General features: G+C 46.5%; 1 protein-coding gene across 2 annotated transcripts; it reads left to right on the top strand.

Moving 5' to 3' along the window:
• Nucleotides 1–6,896: 6,896 nt before the first annotated feature.
• Nucleotides 6,897–21,190, top strand: LOC121843265 (P2Y purinoceptor 2-like). Of its 2 annotated transcripts, XM_042312867.1 has the most exons (4): nt 6,897–7,116; nt 15,572–16,441; nt 20,569–20,806; nt 20,838–21,190. In XM_042312867.1, the coding sequence occupies exons 2-3, from the start codon at nt 15,590–15,592 to the stop codon at nt 20,761–20,763; spliced, it is 1,047 nt and encodes a 348-aa protein (XP_042168801.1). In that variant the 5' UTR covers nt 6,897–7,116; nt 15,572–15,589; the 3' UTR covers nt 20,764–20,806; nt 20,838–21,190. The 2 variants fall into 2 exon arrangements, with proteins under 2 accessions (XP_042168801.1, XP_042168800.1); XM_042312866.1 differs by having other exon boundaries at nt 20,569–21,190.
• Nucleotides 21,191–21,567: the final 377 nt, after the last annotated feature.

Here is a 21,567-nt window from a genome sequence, read left to right as displayed (position 1 = left end):
ATGACTACCGACCCATAGCACTCATGTCTGTAGCCATGAAGTTCTTTGAAAGGCTGGTCATGGCTCACATCAACACCATTATCCCAGAAACCCTAGACCCACTCCAATTTGCATACCGCCCCGAGAAATCCACAGATGATGCAATCTCTATTGCACTCCACACTGCCCTTTCCCACCTGGACAAAAGGAACACCTACGTGAGAATGCTATTCATTGACTACAACTCAGCGCTCAACATCATAGTGCCCTTAAAGCTCATCAATAAGCTAAGGACCCTGGGACTAAATACTTCCCCCTGCAACTGAATCCTGGACTTCCTGACAGACCACCCCCAGGTGGTAAGGGTAGGTAACAACACATCCGCAATTCTGATCCTCAAAACAGGGGCCCCTCAGGGGTGCGTGCTCGGTCCCATCCCGTACTCCCTGTTCACTCATGACTACACGGCCAGGCACAACTCCAACACCATCATTAAGTTTGCCGATGACACAACAGTGGTAGGCCTGATCACAGACAACGACGAGACATCATATAGGGAGGGGGTCAGAGGCCTGGCCGTGTTGTGCCAGGACAACAACCTCTCCCTCAACCTGATCAAGACAAAGTAGATGATTATGGACTACAGGAAAAGGAGGACTGAGCACTCCCCCATTCTCATCAGCAGGGCTGTAGTGGAGCAGGTTGAGAGCTTCAAGTTTGTTTGTGTCCACATCACCAACAAACTAACATGGTCCAAACACACAATGACAGTCGTGAAGAGGGCACGACAAAACCTATTCCCCTTCAGGAGACTGAAAAGATTTGGCATGGGTCCTCAGATCCTCAAAAGGTTCTACAGCTGCACCATCGAGAGCATCCTGACTGGTTGCATTACTGCCTGGTTTGGCAACTGCTCAGCCTCCGACCACAAGGCACTACAGAGGGTAGTGCGTACGGCCCAGTACATCACTGGGGCCAAGCTTCCTGCCATCCAGGACTTCTATACCATGCCATTTTTAAATGCATTGTTGTTTAGGGGCTCGTAAGTAAACATTTCACTGTAAGGTGAACACCTGTTGTATTCGTAGCATGTGACTAATACAGTTTGATTTCATTTGATTTGACTCGTGAATTTGATTGACTATAGCTATGATCCCCTTATACATGTCTTAATGTAATGACATGAAAAACATTGTCAGATTACTATCAATGACTTCTCAACAGCTGTATAATGTTGTCCAGTGTAGGATATCCTCTCTGGTACCCCAGTGTATTGAAACATCCGTCTGTGTGTGTGTTTGTAAAGGTGTTCAGGTGTCTCGTGTGCTCCTTACTGCAAAACCAATTGCCTTCTGGGACAAATAAAGTTGAAATATTAACGTGAACAGGTGAGAGGGTCTCCCGACAACTGGTTAATCATCCAGGTGGACCAGTGTGTTGACAGAGCTTTGCCCCAGAGCAGAGAGCAGGGAGCCGGCCTGGCGTTATGGTTAAGTTCAAGGCAATCATTAATACACTGTGTTTTTGGAGCAGGTGAGACATTAATCCCACTTTCTCACCTCTCTCACCACCCACACAAGCCTCTATTCCACAGAGAGGGGGGAAGGCTGCCATCTGTCCGACTGCACTTTTATAAGATCTCATCATCTGTTCATTCAGGTTTTATGTGTGGTTTGGTTTTATGATTCTGCTTTTCGTCAGTCAGTCAGGTGAGTCTCAGCGTTGATGTTTATACCTGTGATCACAGGTTAAAGTAATGTTTGTGTGTATTGAGGGGTTGTACAGTAGGTTATAGTAATGTTTGTGTGTATTGGGGGTTGTAGTGTACAGTAGGTTATAGTAATGTTTGTGTGTATTGGGGGTTGAGGTGTACAGTAGGTTATAGTAATGTTTGTGTGTAGTGGGTGGTTGTACTGTAGGTTATAGTAATGTTTGTGTGTAGTGGGTGGTTGTACAGTAGGATATAGTAATGTTTGTGTGTAGTGGGTGGTTGTAGTGTACAGTAGGTTATAGTAATGTTTGTGTGTAGTGGGTGGTTGTAGTGTACAGTAGGTTATAGTAATTTTTGTGTGTATTGGGTGGTTGTAGTGTACAGTAGGTTATAGTAATTTTTGTGTGTATTGGGGGGTTGTAGTGTACAGTAGGTTATAGTAATGTTTGTGTGTATTGGGGGTTGTAGTGTACAGTAGGTTATAGTAATGTTTGTGTGTAGTGGGGGTTGTACTGTAGGTTATAGTAATGTTTGTGTGTAGTGGGGGTTGTAGTGTACAGTAGGTTACAGTAATGTTTGTGTGTATTGGGGGGTTGTAGTGTACAGTAGGTTATAGTAATGTTTGTGTGTAGTGGGGGTTGTAGTGTACAGTAGGTTACAGTAATGTTTGTGTGTAGTGGGGGGTTGTAGTGTACAGTAGGTTATAGTAATGTTTGTGTGTAGTGGGGGTTGTACAGTAGGTTATAGTAATGTTTGTGTGTATTGGGGGTTGTGATGGATTGGGGAAAGGTGGGGGAGTGAAAAGGTTGAACGGTGCAACATTTGGGTCATTGTACATTTGTCAATTTACTTCCACATAAAAGCCTAAACAGATTTGTGAGCTTGCCCTGTCCCTGTCCCTGTCCCTTACCCTGTCCCTGTCCCTGTCCCTGTCCCTGTCCCTGTCCCTGTCCCTTACCCTGTCCCTGTCCCTGTCCCTGTCCCTGTCCCTGTCCCTGTCCCTGTCCCTGTCCCTGCCCCTGCCCCTGTCACTGCCCCTGTCCCTGCCCCTGTCCCTGTCCCTGTCCCTGCCCCTGCCCCTGTCCCTGTCCCTGTCCCTGCCCCTGCCCCGCTCCTGTCCCTGCCCCGCTCCTGTCCCTGTCCCTTACCCTGTCCCTGCCCCGCTCCTGTCCCTGTCCCTTACCCTGTCCCTGTCCCTGCCCCGCTCCTGTCCCTGCCCCTGCCCCTGTCCCTGTCCCTGTCCCTGTCCCTGCCACTGCCCCGCTCCTGTCCCTGTCCCTGCCCCGCTCCTGTCCCTGTCCCTGTCCCTGCCCCGCTCCTGTCCCTGCCCCTGCCCCTGTCCCTGTCCCTGTCCCTGTCCCTGCCCCTTCCCCTGTCCCTGTCCCTGTCCCTGTCCCTGTCCCTGTCCCTGTCCCTGTCCCTGTCCCTGCCCCTGCCCCTGCCCCTGTCCCTGTCCCTGTCCCTGTCCCTGCCCCGCTCCTGTCCCTGTCCCTGTCCCTGTCCCTGTCCCTGCCCTGCTCCTGTCCCTGTCCCTGTCCCTGTCCCTTACCCTGTCCCTGTCCCTGTCCCTGTCCCTGCCCCTGTCCCTGTCCCTGCCCCTGTCCCTGTCCCTGTCCCTGTCCCTGCCCCTGCCCCGCTCCTGTCCCTGTCCCTGCCCCGCTCCTGTCCCTGTCCCTGTCCCTTACCCTGTCCCTGTCCCTGTCCCTGTCCCTGTCCCTGCTCATGTGTGTGTCAGATGTGGAGAGTAGTTATGTGTACGTGAAATGGAGCAGTGTTTTCCAAATGGTGGTTTGGGACTCACTCCTGGTTTGAGTTGATTCCTTGTGGGTCGCAGCCTACTGTAGGTTGTGATTGATTCCTTGTGGGTCGCAGCCTACTGTAGGTTGTGATTGATTCCTTGTGCGTCGCAGCCTACTGTAGGTTGTGATTGATTTCTGATGGGTCTGGCTTGAAACTGGGTCCTGGCAAATACATGTTTTTTATTTACTTGATGTGTCACAATAACTAAAAAAACTTCAGGTAGGTTATCACTGACCTCATAGTGAGAAAGCATCCCTCCCCTTAGACACACACATGCACACACACAAACACACACCGTCATTGAAGATCCACGGCTACAGATTTATTTTACCCCAGTGAAATTCCCTCAATCGTTTATTATTCATATTTCTCTCTGTTGATCTGTCTGTCTGTTGAGCTGTCTGTCTGTTTAACTGTCTGTCTGTTGAGCTGTCTGTCTGTTGATCTGTCTGTCTGTTTAACTGTCTGTTGATCTGTCTGTCTGTTGATCTGTCTGTCTGTTGAACTGTCTGTCTGTTTAACTGTCTGTCTGTTGATCTGTCTGTCTGTTGATCTGTCTGTCTGTTGATCTGTCTGTCTGTTGAACTGTCTGTCTGTTGATCTGTCTGTCTGTTGAACTGTCTGTCTGTTGAGCTGTCTGTCTGTTGAGCTGTCTGTCTGTTGAGCTGTCTGTCTGTTGAACTGTCTGTCTGTTGAACTGTCTGTTGAACTGTCTGTCTGTTGATCTGTCTGTCTGTTGAACTGTCTGTCTGTTGAGCTGTCTGCCTGTTGAGCTGTAGACAGACAGACAGACAGACAGACAGACAGACAGACAGACAGACAGACAGACAGACAGACAGACAGACAGACAGACAGACAGACAGACAGACAGACAGACAGACAGACAGACAGACAGTTGAGATCTGTGAGAGAGTTTTTTTTTGTATTGACTTTAGACAAACAACAAACATCAACTTGTATGATTATAGAGGTACAGGTACTGTACACATCTAGCAGATTCAACAGGGTGGGGGTAGTTCATTTAATATTGTGAATATTAGTGATTACTAACAAATGATAGTTAACAAAGCGTATCATATAAAACAATATAATTGCCATAATTGATACATTCACATGGATCATTAACCAAACAAAGTGAATAATGAGTTATTGAATCCGAAGTGGCAACTTGTACTTTCCAGAAGACTGAGAGGGTCATAGCTAAATACTGAGCAGGTCATAGCTAAATACTGAGCAGGTCATAGCTAAATACTGAGCAGGTCATAGCTAAATACTGAGCAGGTCATAGCTAAATACTGAGCAGGTCATAGCTAAATACTGAGCAGGTCATAGCTAAATACTGAGCAGGTCATAGCTAAATACTGAGCAGGTCATAGCTAAATACTGAGCAGGTCATAGCTAAATACTGAGCAGGTCATAGCTAAATACTGAGCAGGTCATAGCTAAATACTGAGCAGGCCATAGCTAAATACTGAGCAGGTCATAGCTAAATACTGAGCAGGTCATAGCTAAATACTGAGCAGGTCATAGCTAAATACTGAGCAGGCCAAAGCTAAATACTGAGCAGGTCATAGCTAAATACTGAGCAGGTCATAGCTAAATACTGAGCAGGTCATAGCTAAATACTGAGCAGGTCATAGCTAAATACTGAGCAGGCCATTGCTAAATACTGAGCAGGCCATAGCTAAATACTGAGCAGGTCATAGCTAAATACTGAGCAGGTCATAGCTAAATACTGAGCAGGCCATAGCTAAATACTGAGCAGGTCATAGCTAAATACTGAGCAGGCCATAGCTAAATACTGAGCAGGTCATAGCTAAATACTGAGCAGGTCATAGCTAAATACTGAGCAGGTCATAGCTAAATACTGAGCAGGCCATAGCTAAATACTGAGCAGGTCATAGCTAAATACTGAGCAGGTCATAGCTAAATACTGAGCAGGCCATAGCTAAATACTGAGCAGGTCATAGCTAAATACTGAGCAAGTCATAGCTAAATACTGAGCAGGTACAGTAGGCACATCTTGATCATGAGTTCCATCCCTGTGTGTGTGTACAGTAGGTACATCTTGATCATGAGTTCCATCCCTGTGTGTGTGTACAGTGGGTACATTTTATTTATTTATTTATTTTATTTCACCTTTATTTAACCAGGTAGGCAAGTTGAGAACAAGTTCTCATTTACAATTGCGACCTGGCCAAGATAAAGCAAAGCAGTTCGACAGATACAATGACACAGAGTTACACATGGAGTAAAACAAACATACAGTCAATAATACAGTATAAACAAGTCTATATACAATGTGAGCAAATGAGGTGAGAAGGGAGGTAAAGGCAAAATAGGCCATGGTGGCAAAGTAAATACAATATAGCAAGTAAAACACTGGAATGGTAGTTTTGCAATGGAAGAATGTGCAAAGTAGAAATAAAAATAATGGGGTGCAAAGGAGCAAAATAAATAAATAAATTAAAATTAAATACAGTTGGGAAAGAGGTAGTTGTCTGGGCTAAATTATAGGTGGGCTATGTACAGGTGCAGTAATCTGTGAGCTGCTCTGACAGTTGGTGCTTAAAGCTAGTGAGGGAGATAAGTGTTTCCAGTTTCAGAGATTTTTGTAGTTCGTTCCAGTCATTGGCAGCAGAGAACTGGAAGGAGAGGCGGCCAAAGAAAGAATTGGTTTTGGGGGTGACTAGAGAGATATACCTGCTGGAGCGTGTGCTACAGGTGGGAGATGCTATGGTGACCAGCGAGCTGAGATAAGGGGGACTTTACCTAGCAGGGTCTTGTAGATGACATGGAGCCAGTGGGTTTGGCGACGAGTATGAAGCGAGGGCCAGCCAACGAGAGCGTACAGGTCGCAATGGTGGGTAGTATATGGGGCTTTGGTGACAAAACGGATTGCACTGTGATAGACTGCATCCAATTTGTTGAGTAGGGTATTGGAGGCTATTTTGTAAATGACATCGCCAAAGTCGAGGATTGGTAGGATGGTCAGTTTTACAAGGGTATGTTTGGCAGCATGAGTGAAGGATGCTTTGTTGCGAAATAGGAAGCCAATTCTAGATTTAACTTTGGATTGGAGATGTTTGATATGGGTCTGGAAGGAGAGTTTACAGTCTAACCAGACACCTAAGTATTTGTAGTTGTCCACGTATTCTAAGTCAGAGCCGTCCAGAGTAGTGATGTTGGACAGGCGGGCAGGTGCAGGTAGCGATCGGTTGAAGAGCATGCATTTAGTTTTACTTGTATTTAAGAGCAATTGGAGGCCACGGAAGGAGAGTTGATCTTGATCATGAGTTCCATCCCTGTGTGTGTGTACAGGCTGCAGCTTGTCAAACATGTTCACGCCTACTCAGGTTCAGCACCAAGCCAAATAACTGGACTGTCACACGCTCACACACGAGCATGGAGAAACATTGTGTAAAGCATTCTGTGTATCTCCGAGAGGAAGACGCATTCAGAGATTTACAGTAAATAGGCCTAACCAGCAGATAGAGACAGGTAACTCTGCTAGCTGTAGTGGGGCATCAGTAATCCAGGTATATTAGAGTCTAGTACAGGAGTTGGACATAGTTGCTGTACATATCCGGAGTGTGTTCCTTCAAGACTGAACAGCGTTTCTCACTGTGAGTAACTAGTACTGGTAAAATGTGCAATGTTGCAGGACAGGAGAAGCTCTGACGTGTTCCTTCTGCAGTGCGTAGACGCCTTTAAGAAATGCATTGCTCTTCTTTCTGTGGAGAGAGAGAGAGAGTGTATGCTAACTTAAAAAACATTTTATGCAGGCTTTTCTCATTGAGATAACATCTCTTTTACAAGAGAGACCTGGTCCAATAGCAGACTCCAACTTGCTTATCTGTTAAAACTTATGTGGTAGTGTACACTCTTAGAAGAAAACCTATATAGACGTCTGTAACGCTGAACCTCTACTAGTCCTGTATTACCAGACCTTTACTAGTCCAGTATTAACAGACCTTTACTAGTCCTGTATTAACAGACCTTTACTAGTCCTGTATTAACAGACCTTTACTAGTCCTGTATTAACATACCTTTACTAGTCCTGTATTAACAGACCTTTACTAGTCCTGTATTAACAGACCTTTACTAGTCCTGTATTAACAGACCTTTACTAGTCCTGTATTAACAGATCTTTACTAGTCCTGTATTACTAGTCCTGTATTAACAGACCTTTACTAGTCCTGTATTAACAGACCTTTACTAGTCCTGTATTACTAGTCCTGTATTAACAGACCTTTACAGTCCTGTATTAACATACCTTTACTAGTCCTGTATTAACAGACCTTTACTAGTCCTGTATTAACAGACCTTTACTAGTCCAGTATTAACAGACCTTTACTAGTCCTGTATTAACAGGCCTTTACTAGTCCTGTATTAACAGACCTTTACTAGTCCTGTATTAACAGACCTTTACTAGTCCTGTATTAGCAGACCTTTACTAGTCCTGTATTAACAGGCCTTTACTAGTCCTGTATTAACAGACCTTTACTAGTCCTGTATTAACAGACCTTTACTAGTCCAGTATTAACAGACCTTTACTAGTCCTGTATTAACATGCCTTTACTAGTCCAGTATTAACAGACCTTTACTAGTCCTGTATTAACAGACCTTTACTAGTCCTGTATTAACAGACCTTTACAGTCCTGTATTAACATGCCTTTACTAGTCCAGTATTAACAGACCTTTACTAGTCCTGTATTAACATGCCTTTACTAGTCCAGTATTAACAGACCTTTACTAGTCCTGTATTAACAGACCTTTACTAGTCCTGTATTAACAGACCTTTACTAGTCCAGTATTAACAGACCTTTACTAGTCCTGTATTAACAGGCCTTTACTAGTCCTGTATTAACAGACCTTTACTAGTCCTGTATTAACAGACCTTTACTAGTCATGTATTAACAGACATTTACTAGTCCTGTATTAACAGACCTTTACTAGTCCTGTATTAACAGACCTTTACTAGTCCTGTATTAACAGGCCTTTACTAGTCCTGTATTAACAGACCTTTACTAGTCATGTATTAACAGACATTTACTAGTCCTGTATTAACAGACCTTTACTAGTCATGTATTAACAGACATTTACTAGTCCTGTATTAACAGACCTTTACTAGTCCTGTATTAACATGCCTTTACTAGTCATGTATTACTAGTCCTGTATTAACAGACCTTTACTAGTCCTGTATTAACATACCTTTACTAGTCCTGTATTACTAGTCCTGTATTAACAGACCTTTACTAGTCCTGTATTAACAGACCTTTACTAGTCCTGTATTAACAGACCTTTACTAGTCCTGTATTAACAGACCGTTACTAGTCCTGTATTAACATACCTTTACTAGTCCTGTATTACTAGTCCTGTATTAACAGACCTTTACTAGTCCTGTATTAACAGGCCTTCACTAGTTCTGTATTAACAGACCTTTACTAGTCCTGTATTAACAGACCGTTACTAGTCCTGTATTAACATACCTATACTAGTCCTGTATTACTAGTCCTGTATTAACAGACCTTTACTAGTCCTGTATTAACAGACCTTTACTAGTCCTGTATTAACAGACCTTTACTAGTCCTGTATTAACAGACCTTTACTAGTCCTGTATTAACAGACCTTTACTAGTCCTGTATTAACAGACCTTTACTAGTCCTGTATTAACAGACCTTTACTAGTCCTGTATTAACAGACCTTTACTAGTCCTGTATTACTAGTCCTGTATTAACAGACCTTTACTAGTCCTGTATTAACAGACCTTTACTAGTCCTGTATTAACAGACCTTTACTAGTCCTGTATTAACAGACCTTTACTAGTCCTGTATTAACAGACCTTTACTAGTCCTGTATTAACAGGCCTTTACTAGTCCTGTATTAACAGACCTTTACTAGTCCTGTATTAACAGACCTTTACTAGTCCTGTATTAACAGGCCTTTACTAGTCCTGTATTAACAGACCTTTACTAGTCCTGTATTAACAGACCTTTACTAGTCCTGTATTACTAGTCCTGTATTAACAGACCTTTACTAGTCCTGTATTAACAGACCTTTACTAGTCCTGTATTAACAGGCCTTTACTAGTCCTGTATTAACAGACCTTTACTAGTCCTGTATTACTAGTCCTGTATTAACAGACCTTTACAAGTCCTGTATTACTGGATCTTTACTAGTCCTGTATTAACAGACCTTTACTAGTCCTGTATTAACAGGCCTTTACTAGTCCTGTATTAACAGACCTTTACTAGTCCTGTATTAACAGGCCTTTACTAGTCCTGTATTAACAGACCTTTACTAGTCCTGTATTAACAGGCCTTTACTAGTCCTGTATTAACAGGCCTTTACTAGTCCAGTATTAACAGACCTTTACTAGTCCTGTATTAACAGGCCTTTACTAGTCCAGTATTAACAGACCTTTACTAGTCCAGTATTAACAGACCTTTACTAGTCCTGTATTAACAGGCCTATACTGTTGGTGGAAAAGAATTGCACCACCCCCACCCTCGATCTATGTGTGCGGGTGTCTCTGTGTTATAAAACTGTTACACACGCCTCTTGGAGGGGGGACGCCACACCCTGCTACACTCAACTCCCCGTGGAGTGAAAGAGATATGAGATTGTAGGTAAGGATGACAGAGGCAGAGAATATTACCGTTTACAGGGAATTTATTCTTCCTTGACACGGTAATTCGGGAAAAGGGGCTGGATGGAACAAAGAAACAAAGAAAGTAAAAGTTAAAGAGCCCCCTCTCCTACACACTTACTTACTCTTAACGCCACCTGGTGGGCTAACCACAATACAGGGGGTGGCCTGCCCAGGTCTTACCTAGTGGCATAGACAGAGTACGTTCCACAGGTACATGTATGGCCACAGGCCTCTTGCCTAAACACTCCCAAGGTGCCTTCCCCTCCCCCAGGGAACAAAAACTGAATAATTACTCATGTAAAGGGAACAATTTCAATAATGAAAAACACTGAGTTCTATTGGCACAGACATAACTCAGAAGTAGCGGCTACAAATACTTTCAACAAAACTGTCTCTGAGTAACAACCAACACAGGACATCCAATAAGCTCTCTCTCCTAACAAAGGTACTCTGGCTTTTCAAGCTGCCGGCAGGAGTCGGTAATTGCCGACAGCTGTATCCCCTAACGAGAGGGCGGGATCAATGCTCCAATCTGCAATGGGGCTGACCAATCAGCTGCTTGATGGAATCCAGGAATCCATTTCCTGAAATACACACATACATATTATACACAAACCCACAACACAGAAACTGGGGAACGTAACAATACATTCATGCTGATGTGTTGCTGCATCATGTGTTGCTGTACCATGTGTTGCTGTACTGTACCATGTGTTACTGTACCATGTGTTGCTGTACTGTACCATGTGTTGCTGTACCATGTGTTGCTGTACCATGTGTTGCTGTACCATGTGTTGCTGTACCATGTGTTGCTGTACTGTACCATGTGTTGCTGTACTGTACCATGTGTTGCTGTACCATGTGTTGCTGTACCACGCCATGTGTTGCTGTACCATGTGTTGCTGTACCATGTGTTGCTGTACTGTACCATGTGTTGCTGTACCATGTGTTGCTGTACCACGCCATGTGTTGCTGTACCACGCCATGTGTTTCTGTACCATGTGTTGCTGTACTGTACCATGTGTTGCTGTACCATGTGTTGCTGTACTGTACCATGTGTTGCTGTACCATGTGTTGCTGTACTGTACCATGTGTTGCTGTACCATGTGTTGCTGTACCACACCATGTGTTGCTGTATCATGTGTTGCTGTACCATGTGTTGCTGTACCATGTGTTGCTGTACCATGTGTTGCTGTACCATGTGTTGCTGTACTGTACCATGTGTTGCTGTACCATGTGTTGCTGTACTGTACCATGTGTTGCTGTACCATGCCATGTGTTGCTGTACCACACCATGTGTTGCTGTACCATGTGTTGCTGTACCACGCCATGTGTTGCTGTACTGTACCATGTGTTGCTGTACTGTACCATGTGTTGCTGTACTGTACCATGTGTTGCTGTACTGTACCATGTGTTGCTGTACCATGCCATATGTTGCTGTACCATGTGTTGCTGTACCACGCCATGTGTTGCTGTGCCATGTGTTGCTGTACCATGTGTTGCTGTACCACTCCATGTGTTGCTGTACCACGCCATGTGTTGCTGTACTGTACCATGTGTTGCTGTACTGTACCATGTGTTGCTGTACTGTACCATGTGTTGCTGTACTGTACCATGTGTTGCTGTACCATGCCATATGTTGCTGTACCATGTGTTGCTGTACCACGCCATGTGTTGCTGTGCCATGTGTTGCTGTACCATGTGTTGCTGTACCATGTGTTGCTGTACCATGTGTTGCTGTACCACGCCATGTGTTGCTGTACCATGTGTTGCTGTACCACGCCATGTGTTGCTGTACCATGTGTTGCTGTACCACGCCATGTGTTGCTGTACCACGCCATGTGTTGCTGTACTGTACCATGTGTTGCTGTACCATGCCATGTGTTGCTGTACCACGCCATGTGTTGCTGTACCATGTGTTGCTGTACCACGCCATGTGTTGCTGTACCATGTGTTACTGTACCACGCCATGTGTTGCTGTACTGTACCATGTGTTGCTGTACTGTACCATGTGTTGCTGTACTGTACCATGTGTTGCTGTACCACGCCATGTGTTGCTGTACTGTACCATGTGTTGCTGTACCACGCCATGTGTTGCTGTACCATGTGTTGCTGTACCACGCCATGTGTTGCTGTACCATGTGTTGCTGTACCGTGCCATGTGTTGCTGTACCATGTGTTACTGTACTGTACCATGTGTTACTGTACCACGCCATGTGTTGCTGTACTGTACCATGTGTTGCTGTACTGTACCATGTGTTGCTGTACCATGCCATATGTTGCTGTACCATGTGTTGCTGTACCACGCCATGTGTTGCTGTGCCATGTGTTGCTGTACCATGTGTTGCTGTACCATGTGTTGCTGTACCATGTGTTGCTGTACCACGCCATGTGTTGCTGTACCATGTGTTGCTGTACCACGCCATGTGTTGCTGTACCATGTGTTGCTGTACCACGCCATGTGTTGCTGTACCATGTGTTACTGTACCACGCCATGTGTTGCTGTACCACGCCATGTGTTGCTGTACCATGTGTTACTGTACCACGCCATGTGTTGCTGTACCACGCCATGTGTTGCTGTACTGTACCATGTGTTACTGTACCATGCCATGTGTTGCTGTACTGTACCATGTGTTGCTGTACTGTACCATGTGTTGCTGTACCACGCCATGTGTTGCTGTACTGTACCATGTGTTGCTGTACTGTACCATGTGTTGCTGTACCACGCCATGTGTTGCTGTACCATGTGTTGCTGTACCGTGCCATGTGTTGCTGTACCATGTGTTACTGTACTGTACCATGTGTTACTGTACCACGCCATGTGTTGCTGTACTGTACCATGTGTTGCTGTACTGTACCATGTGTTGCTGTACTGTACCATGTGTTGCTGTACCATGTGTTGCTGTACTGTACCATGTGTTGCTGTACCATGTGTTGCTGTACCATGTGTTGCTGTACTGTACCATGTGTTGCTGTACTGTACCATGTGTTGCTGTACCATGTGTTGCTGTACCACGCCATGTGTTGCTGTACCATGTGTTGCTGTACCATGTGTTGCTGTACTGTACCATGTGTTGCTGTACCATGTGTTGCTGTACCACGCCATGTGTTGCTGTACCACGCCATGTGTTTCTGTACCATGTGTTGCTGTACTGTACCATGTGTTGCTGTACCATGTGTTGCTGTACTGTACCATGTGTTGCAGTACCATGTGTTGCTGTACTGTACCATGTGTTGCTGTACCATGTGTTGCTGTACCATGTGTTGCTGTACTGTACCATGTGTTACTGTACCATGTGTTGCTGTACCATGTGTTGCTGTACTGTACCATGTGTTGCTGTACCATGCCATGTGTTGCTGTACCACACCATGTGTTGCTGTACCATGTGTTGCTGTACCATGTGTTGCTGTACCACGCCATGTGTTGCTGTACCATGTGTTGCTGTACCACTCCATGTGTTGCTGTACCACGCCATGTGTTGCTGTACTGTACCATGTGTTGCTGTACTGTACCATGTGTTGCTGTACTGTACCATGTGTTGCTGTACTGTACCATGTGTTGCTGTACCATGCCATATGTTGCTGTACCATGTGTTGCTGTACCACGCCATGTGTTGCTGTGCCATGTGTTGCTGTACCATGTGTTGCTGTACCATGTGTTGCTGTACCATGTGTTGCTGTACCACGCCATGTGTTGCTGTACCATGTGTTGCTGTACCACGCCATGTGTTGCTGTACCATGTGTTGCTGTACCACGCCATGTGTTGCTGTACCATGTGTTGCTGTACCACGCCATGTGTTGCTGTACCATGTGTTACTGTACCACGCCATGTGTTGCTGTACTGTACCATGTGTTGCTGTACTGTACCATGTGTTGCTGTACCACGCCATGTGTTGCTGTACTGTACCATGTGTTGCTGTACCACGCCATGTGTTGCTGTACCATGTGTTGCTGTACCACGCCATGTGTTGCTGTACCATGTGTTGCTGTACCATGTGTTGCTGTACCGTGCCATGTGTTGCTGTACCATGTGTTACTGTACTGTACCATGTGTTACTGTACCACGCCATGTGTTGCTGTACTGTACCATGTGTTGCTGTACTGTACCATGTGTTGCTGTACTGTACCATGTGTTGCTGTACTGTACCATGTGTTGCTGTACCACGCCATGTGTTGCTGTACTGTACCATGTGTTGCTGTACTGTACCATGTGTTGCTGTACCACGCCATGTGTATTTCTCTGTGTTATCATTACGGTTGCAAAACTACCAACTTTACCATCTTCAGTAATTGTGGTAATTAACAGAAAATCTATAGTAATCTATTGTAACTTTGTTATTTTATACTTGAATAACTTAAGAAAATGTATTTATATATAGTATTAATTTATTATATCTGTATCCATATTGTTTATGAGTTTCTAGTAGACAGAGCATATGGTTCAAGAGAAAATGGCCTAATTAATGACAGAAGCATCTAATCAACAATGGCATTATTTTTTATTAACTCTGTAACTCTTATAACTATTGACTTTACTCACAACTACCACCAGTTTGACCCAAAACATTGACAACAAATATATACTGACAGTCAAATAAATCAAAGTTCATCAAAAATAAATATGAAGGATATTTCATGCTGAACCCCTAATGTTAAACAGCAGTGGTATTCACTAAGTTGACAGTTTATATTTAGGATGTTTTACAGTTTTGTCATTGTATATCTTATTTTAAAATCATCTTATTTATTTATTTCATATATTTTACATAAAATCCTTGAAAGATATCAAAACTCTGGGAGTTTACTGGTAAACTTTGAACGTTTTCAGTAATATACCTTCCTTTTGCAACCTTAGTTATCATATCCTGTCACCATGCTCGGAACCTGTGAAAATAGGACAATAACTTCCTGATGAATCATCAACTTAAACGTTCAAAGTGCCCTCTGTGGGATCCAAACCTGTTGGAACAGCTATAACATCTATCACTATCTAAGGACAAAACATCCAACTTCCTCCACTCCATCCCTCTCTTAACTTGGACTCGTAAGGGGATTGAGGAAAGATACAAATGAAGGAATTATGGGTATTATGTCAAAATGAGCTTCTGCTTCCAGCATGTGCCTTCATGCATGCGTAGTTGTTGTGAATTTGTTAGATTACTTGTTATATATTACTGCATTGTCGGGAACTAGAAGCACAAGCATTTCGCTACACTCGCATTAACATCTGCTAACCATGTGAATGTGACCAATACAATTTGAAGTCAACAGAGACATTGGTACTCCTTTAGCTTTACTGTGGAGTGTTATACAAGTGGCTAGTACAGTTGATATTTACTTGTCACACTTGTCTCCTCTCTCTCATTCTGTATGTGGGTGTGTGGGTGTGTGTGCGCATATTAGTTAACATCTGTATCCTCCTCAGATCTGTTTATGAACAAAGATGGCTACCTTCGCCAACCACTCAACAAATGAGAGCAGCGGGCACAGCTGGCGCTGTCAATTCAAGGAGGACTTCAAGTACATCCTGCTTCCTGTCAGCTACACTCTGGTCTTCGTGATTGGCCTAGCCCTGAATGTCACGGCCATGTACGTGATCCTGTTCCGTACAAAACGCTGGAAGCCCTCCACGGTGTACATGTTCAACCTGACAGTGTGCGACACCCTCTACATCCTCACCCTACCCTTCCTAATCTACTACTACGCCGACGAGAACGACTGGCCCTTCAGCGAACCGTTCTGCAAACTCATCCGCTTCCTGTTCTACGCTAACCTCTACGGTTCCATCCTGTTCCTGTGCTGCATCAGCCTACACCGCTTCCTGGGTGTGTGCTACCCGATGAGGTCACTGAGCTGGGTCAGCTCCCGGAGAGCCCGGCTGGTGTCTGCGGCGGTGTGGGCGTGTGTGTTGATGTGCCAGGCTCCCGTGCTCTACTTCTCACGCACCAGGGACGAGGGGACAGAGAGGGTGTGTTTCGACACGTCCAGTCCAGAGTTATTTCATGACTTCCTGGTGTACAGCTCGGTGGTGTCTATCCTGATGTTTGCCTTCCCTTTCATGGTGGTGATGGTGTGCTATGGACTGATGGTGAGGAAGCTTCTGGAGCCCACCTGGGGGGCAGGAGGGAGCCAGTCGAGGGGAGTCGGGGGGCTCGCTGCTCATCGCTCCAAACACAAGTCTGTGAAGATGATAATCATCGTGTTAGCAGTGTTCATGCTGTGTTTCCTACCCTTCCACCTGACCAGAAGTCTGTACTACTCCCTCAGATACCTGGAGCAAATGGATCCCTCCCAGGTACAGTACCACAACCACTGGAATCCTACGCTTTTAAAGGCTCTGCCTGGCTTCACCTGTCACCCAAGATGCAGGAGTCTGGCTCCAGGTAGCTCTCCCTGTCACCCAAGATGCAGGAGTCTGGCTCCAGGTAGCTCTCCCTGTCACCCAAGATGCAGGAGTCTGGCTCCAGGTAGCTCTCCCTGTCACCCAAGATGCAGGAGTCTGGCTCCAGGTAGCTCTCCCTGTCACCCAAGATGCAGGAGTCTGGCTCCAGGTAGCTCTCCCTGTCACTCAAGATGCAGTAGTCTGGCTCCAGGTAGGTCTCCCTGTCACCAAAGATGCAGGAGTCTGGCTCCAGGTAGCTCTCCCTGTCACCCAAGATGCAGGAGTCTGGCTCCAGGTAGCTCTCCCTGTCACCCAAGATGCAGGAGTCTGGCTCCAGGTAGATTCACCTTTCACCCAAGATGCAGGAGTCTGGCTCCAGGTAGCTCTCCCTGTCACCCAAGATGCAGGAGTCTGGCTCCAGGTAGATTCACCTTTCACCCAAGATGCAGGAGTCTGGCTCCAGGTAGCTCTCCCTTCCACCCAAGATGCAGGAGTCAGGCTCCAGGTAGCTCTCCCTTTCACCCAAGATGCAGGAATCTGGCTCCAGGTAGCTCTCCCTGTCACCCAAGATGCAGGAGTCTGGCTCCAGGTAGATTCACCTTTCACCCAAGATGCAGGAGTCTGGCTCCAGGTAGCTCTCCCTTTCACCCAAGATGCAGGAGTCTGGCTCCAGGTAGCGCTCCCTGTCACCCAAGATGCAGGAGTCTGGCCCCAGGTAGCTCTCCCTGTCACCTAAGATGCAGGAGTCTGGCTCCATGTACCTCTCCCTGTCACCCAAGATGCAGGAGTCTGGCTCCATGTACCTCTCCCTGTCACCCAAGATGCAGGAGTCTGGCTCCAGGTAGGTCTCCCTGTCACCCAAGATGCAGGAGTCTGGCTCCAGGTAGCTCTCCCTGTCACCCAAGATGCAGGAGTTATGGCTCCAGTTAGCTCTTCCTGTCACCTAAGATGCAGGAGTCCGGCTCCAGGTAGGTCTCCCTGTCACCCAAGATGCAGGAGTCTGGCTCCATGTACCTCTCCCTGTCACCCAAGATGCAGGAGTCTGGCTCCAGGTAGGTCTCCCTGTCACCCAAGATGCAGGAGTCTGGCTCCAGGTAGCTCTCCCTGTCACCCAAGATGCAGGAGTTATGGCTCCAGTTAGCTCTTCCTGTCACCCAAGATACAGGAGTCTGGCTCCAGGTAGCTCTCCCTGTCACCCAAGATGCAGGAGTCTGGCTCCAGGTAGCTCTCCCTGTCACCCAAGATGCAGGAGTCTGGCTCCAGGTAGATTAACCTTTCACTCAAGATGCAGAAGTCTGGCTCCAGGTAGCTCTCCCTGTCACCCAAGATGCAGGAGACTGGCTCCAGGTAGATTCACCTTTCACCCAAGATGCAGGAGTCTGGCTCCAGGTAGCTCTCCCTGTCACCCAAGATGCAGGAGTCTGGCTTCATGTACCTCTCCCTGTCACCCAAGATGCAGGAGTCTGGCTCCAGGTAGGTCTCCCTGTCACCCAAGATGCAGGAGTCTGGCTCCAGGTAGCTCTCCCTGTCACCCAAGATGCAGGAGTTATGGCTCCAGGTAGCTCTCCCTGTCACCCAAGATGCAGGAGTCTGGCTCCAGGTAGCTCTCCCTGTCACCCAAGATGCAGGAGTTATGGCTCCAGGTAGCTCTCCCTGTCACCCAAGATGCAGGAGTCTGGCTCCAGGTAGCTCTCCCTGTCACCCAAGATGCAGGAGTTATGGCTCCAGGTAGCTCTTCCTGTCACCCAAGATGCAGGAGTCTGGCTCCAGGTAGCTCTCCCTTTTACCCAAGATGCAGGAGTCTGGCTCCAGGTAGCTCTCCCTGTCACCCAAGATGCAGGAGTCTGGCTCCAGGTAGATTCACCTTTCACCCAAGATGCAGGAGTCTGGCTCCAGGTAGCTCTCCCTTTCACTCAAGATGCAGGAGTCTGGCTCCAGGTAGTTCTCCCTTTCACCCAAGATGCAGGAGTCTGGCTCCAGGTAGGTCTCCCTGTCACCCAAGATGCAGGAGTCTGGCTCCAGGTAGCTCTCCCTGTCACCCAAGATGCAGGAGTTATGGCTCCAGTTAGCTCTTCCTGTCACCCAAGATGCAGGAGTCTGGCTCCAGGTAGCTCTCCCTGTCACCCAAGATGCAGGATTCTGGCTCCAGGTAGCTCTCCCTGTCACCCAAGATGCAGGAGTCTGGCTCCAGGTAGATTAACCTTTCACTCAAGATGCAGAAGTCTGGCTCCAGGTAGCTCTCCCTGTCACCCAAGATGCAGGAGACTGGCTCCAGGTAGATTCACCTTTCACCCAAGATGCAGGAGTCTGGCTCCAGGTAGCTCTCCCTGTCACCCAAGATGCAGGAGACTGGCTCCAGGTAGATTCACCTTTCACCCAAGATGCAGGAGTCTGGCTCCAGGTAGCTCTCCCTGTCACCCAAGATGCAGGAGTCTGGCTTCATGTACCTCTCCCTGTCACCCAAGATGCAGGAGTCTGGCTCCAGGTAGGTCTCCCTGTCACCCAAGATGCAGGAGTCTGGCTCCAGGTAGCTCTCCCTGTCACCCAAGATGCAGGAGTTATGGCTCCAGGTAGCTCTCCCTGTCACCCAAGATGCAGGAGTCTGGCTCCAGGTAGCTCTCCCTGTCACCCAAGATGCAGGAGTTATGGCTCCAGGTAGCTCTTCCTGTCACCCAAGATGCAGGAGTCTGGCTCCAGGTAGCTCTCCCTTTTACCCAAGATGCAGGAGTCTGGCTCCAGGTAGCTCTCCCTGTCACCCAAGATGCAGGAGTCTGGCTCCAGGTAGCTCTCCCTATCACCCAAGATGCAGGAGTCTGGCTCCAGGTAGGTCTCCCTGTCACCCAAGATGCAGGAGTCTGGCTCCAGGTAGCTCTCCCTTTCACCCAAGATGCAGGAGTCTGGCTCCAGGTAGCTCTCCCTTTCACCCAAGATGCAGGAGTCTGGCTCCAGGTAGAATCACCTTTCACCCAAGATGCAGGAGTCTGGCTCCAGGTAGATTCACCTTTCACCCAAGATGCAGGAGTCTGGCTCCAGGTAGATTCACCTTTCACCCAAGATGCAGGAGTCTGGCTCCAGGTAGCTCTCCCTGTCACCCAAGATGCAGGAGTCTGGCTCCAGGTAGTGCTCCCTTTTACCCAAGATGCAGGAGTCTGGCTCCAGGTAGCTCTTCCTGTCACCCAAGATGCAGGAGTCTGGCTCCAGGTAGCTCTCCCTGTCACCCAAGATGCAGGAGTCTGGCTCCAGGTAGCTCTTCCTGTCACCCAAGATGCAAGAGTCTGGCTCCAGGTAGCTCTCCCTGTCACCCAAAATGCAGGAGTCTGGCTCCAGGTAGCTCTCCCTGTCAGCCAAGATGCAGGAGTCTGGCTCCAGGTAGCTCTCCCTGTCACCCAAGATGCAGGAGTCTGGCTCCAGGTAGATTCACCTTTCACCCAAGATGCAGGAGTCTGGCTCCAGGTAGCTCTCCCTGGCACCCAAGATGCAGGAGTCTGGCTCCAGGTAGATTCACCTTTCACCTAAGATGCAGGAGTCTGGCTCCAGGTAGCTCTCCCTGTCACCCAAGATGCTGGAGTTCCAGGTAGCTCAGGCTCAATTTAACCACTGCTATTATGATTGTTGTTGTTGATATTGTCATTATCCTTGTATAGGCTGGGATTCAAAGGTCATTGACATTTAAATGTAATTTCCACTATGGAGACGACATCTGCAGCATTGAACTTAAGTATGATCTCTGCGAGCCCGGTAACATTGCCTTTAAAGAGCCACTGAACATGCCGATTGGCACGTGAGGGAATCTAAGATAATTCAAGAAATCTGCCATCGATGCCACATAAGTTGTTTTCAAAGGGATGCCACATGGGTTGTTTTCAAAGGGATGCGTCATAGGTTGTTTTCAAAGGGATGCGTCATAGGTCGTTTTCAAAGGGATGCATCATATGTTGTTTTCAAAGGGATTTGCTGCTTTTTAAAGGCAGTTGCTCTTTAAAAGGCACATTGTCAACAGAATTAATGTTTAAATCATTAGAGTTTTTATTCATCCCCAGGTGAGCTGTGAGCTGCTGAGGGTGTCCAGCATGGCCTATAAGGTAACACGCCCCCTGGCCAGCGCCAACAGCTGTGTGGATCCCATCCTCTACTTCATGGCTGGACAGGGTTTCCGCAGCAACTTCACTAACAGAAGCAGGGCATCACAAATGAAACCAGGAAGCGTGACGGGGGCACTCTCAACGCAGCTCTGACCGACAGGAAGATCAATCTATTATCTGAATAGCTATGGAACACATTGTGTATTCCATTGGAATGGAGAGAACACATTGTGTATTCCATTGGAATGGAGAGAACACATTGTGTATTCCATTGGAATGGAGAGAACACATTGTGTATTCCATTGGAATGGAGAGAACACATTGTGTATTCCATTGGAATGGAGAGAACACATTGTGTATTCCATTGGAATGGAGAGAACACATTGTGTATTCCATTGGAATGGAGAGAACACATTGTGTATTCCATTGGAATGAAGAGAACACAGTTGGACAAAGACACTGGCTGGATGATTTGACCCTGCTGGTCATTTATGAACATTTGAACATCTTGGCCATGTTCTGTTATAATCTCCACCCGGCACAGCCAGAAGAGGACTGGCCACCCCTCATAGCCTGGTTCCTCTCTAGGTTTCTTCCTAGGTTTTGGTCTTTCTAGGGAGTTTTTCCTAGCCACCGTGCTTCTACACCTGCATTGCTTGCTGTTTGGGCTTTTAGACTGGGTTTCTGTACAGTACTTTGAGATATCAGCTGATGTAAGAAGGTCTATATAAACACATTTGATTTGATGACTGACTCCTTTGAACTGAATATCATTATCAGATACGGATCAGATGACCCATAGAGATCCTACTATTCCTAATTCTATGGGATGACGACTGTTTGAAAGAGAATGAATGGTGTCAAACAAAGTGGGCATATTTTATTGAATGTTTTATCCCTGACTGGTAAATAACAGGAGATTTCACATTCAATACAAATACCAGACGTATTACTTGA

Source organism: Oncorhynchus tshawytscha, unplaced genomic scaffold (genome assembly GCF_018296145.1).
Source record: "Oncorhynchus tshawytscha isolate Ot180627B unplaced genomic scaffold, Otsh_v2.0 Un_contig_2190_pilon_pilon, whole genome shotgun sequence".
NCBI lineage: Eukaryota > Metazoa > Chordata > Actinopteri > Salmoniformes > Salmonidae > Oncorhynchus > Oncorhynchus tshawytscha.
The sequence above is the reverse complement of the archived record's forward strand: the minus strand, read 5'-3'. Positions and strand labels throughout refer to the sequence as shown.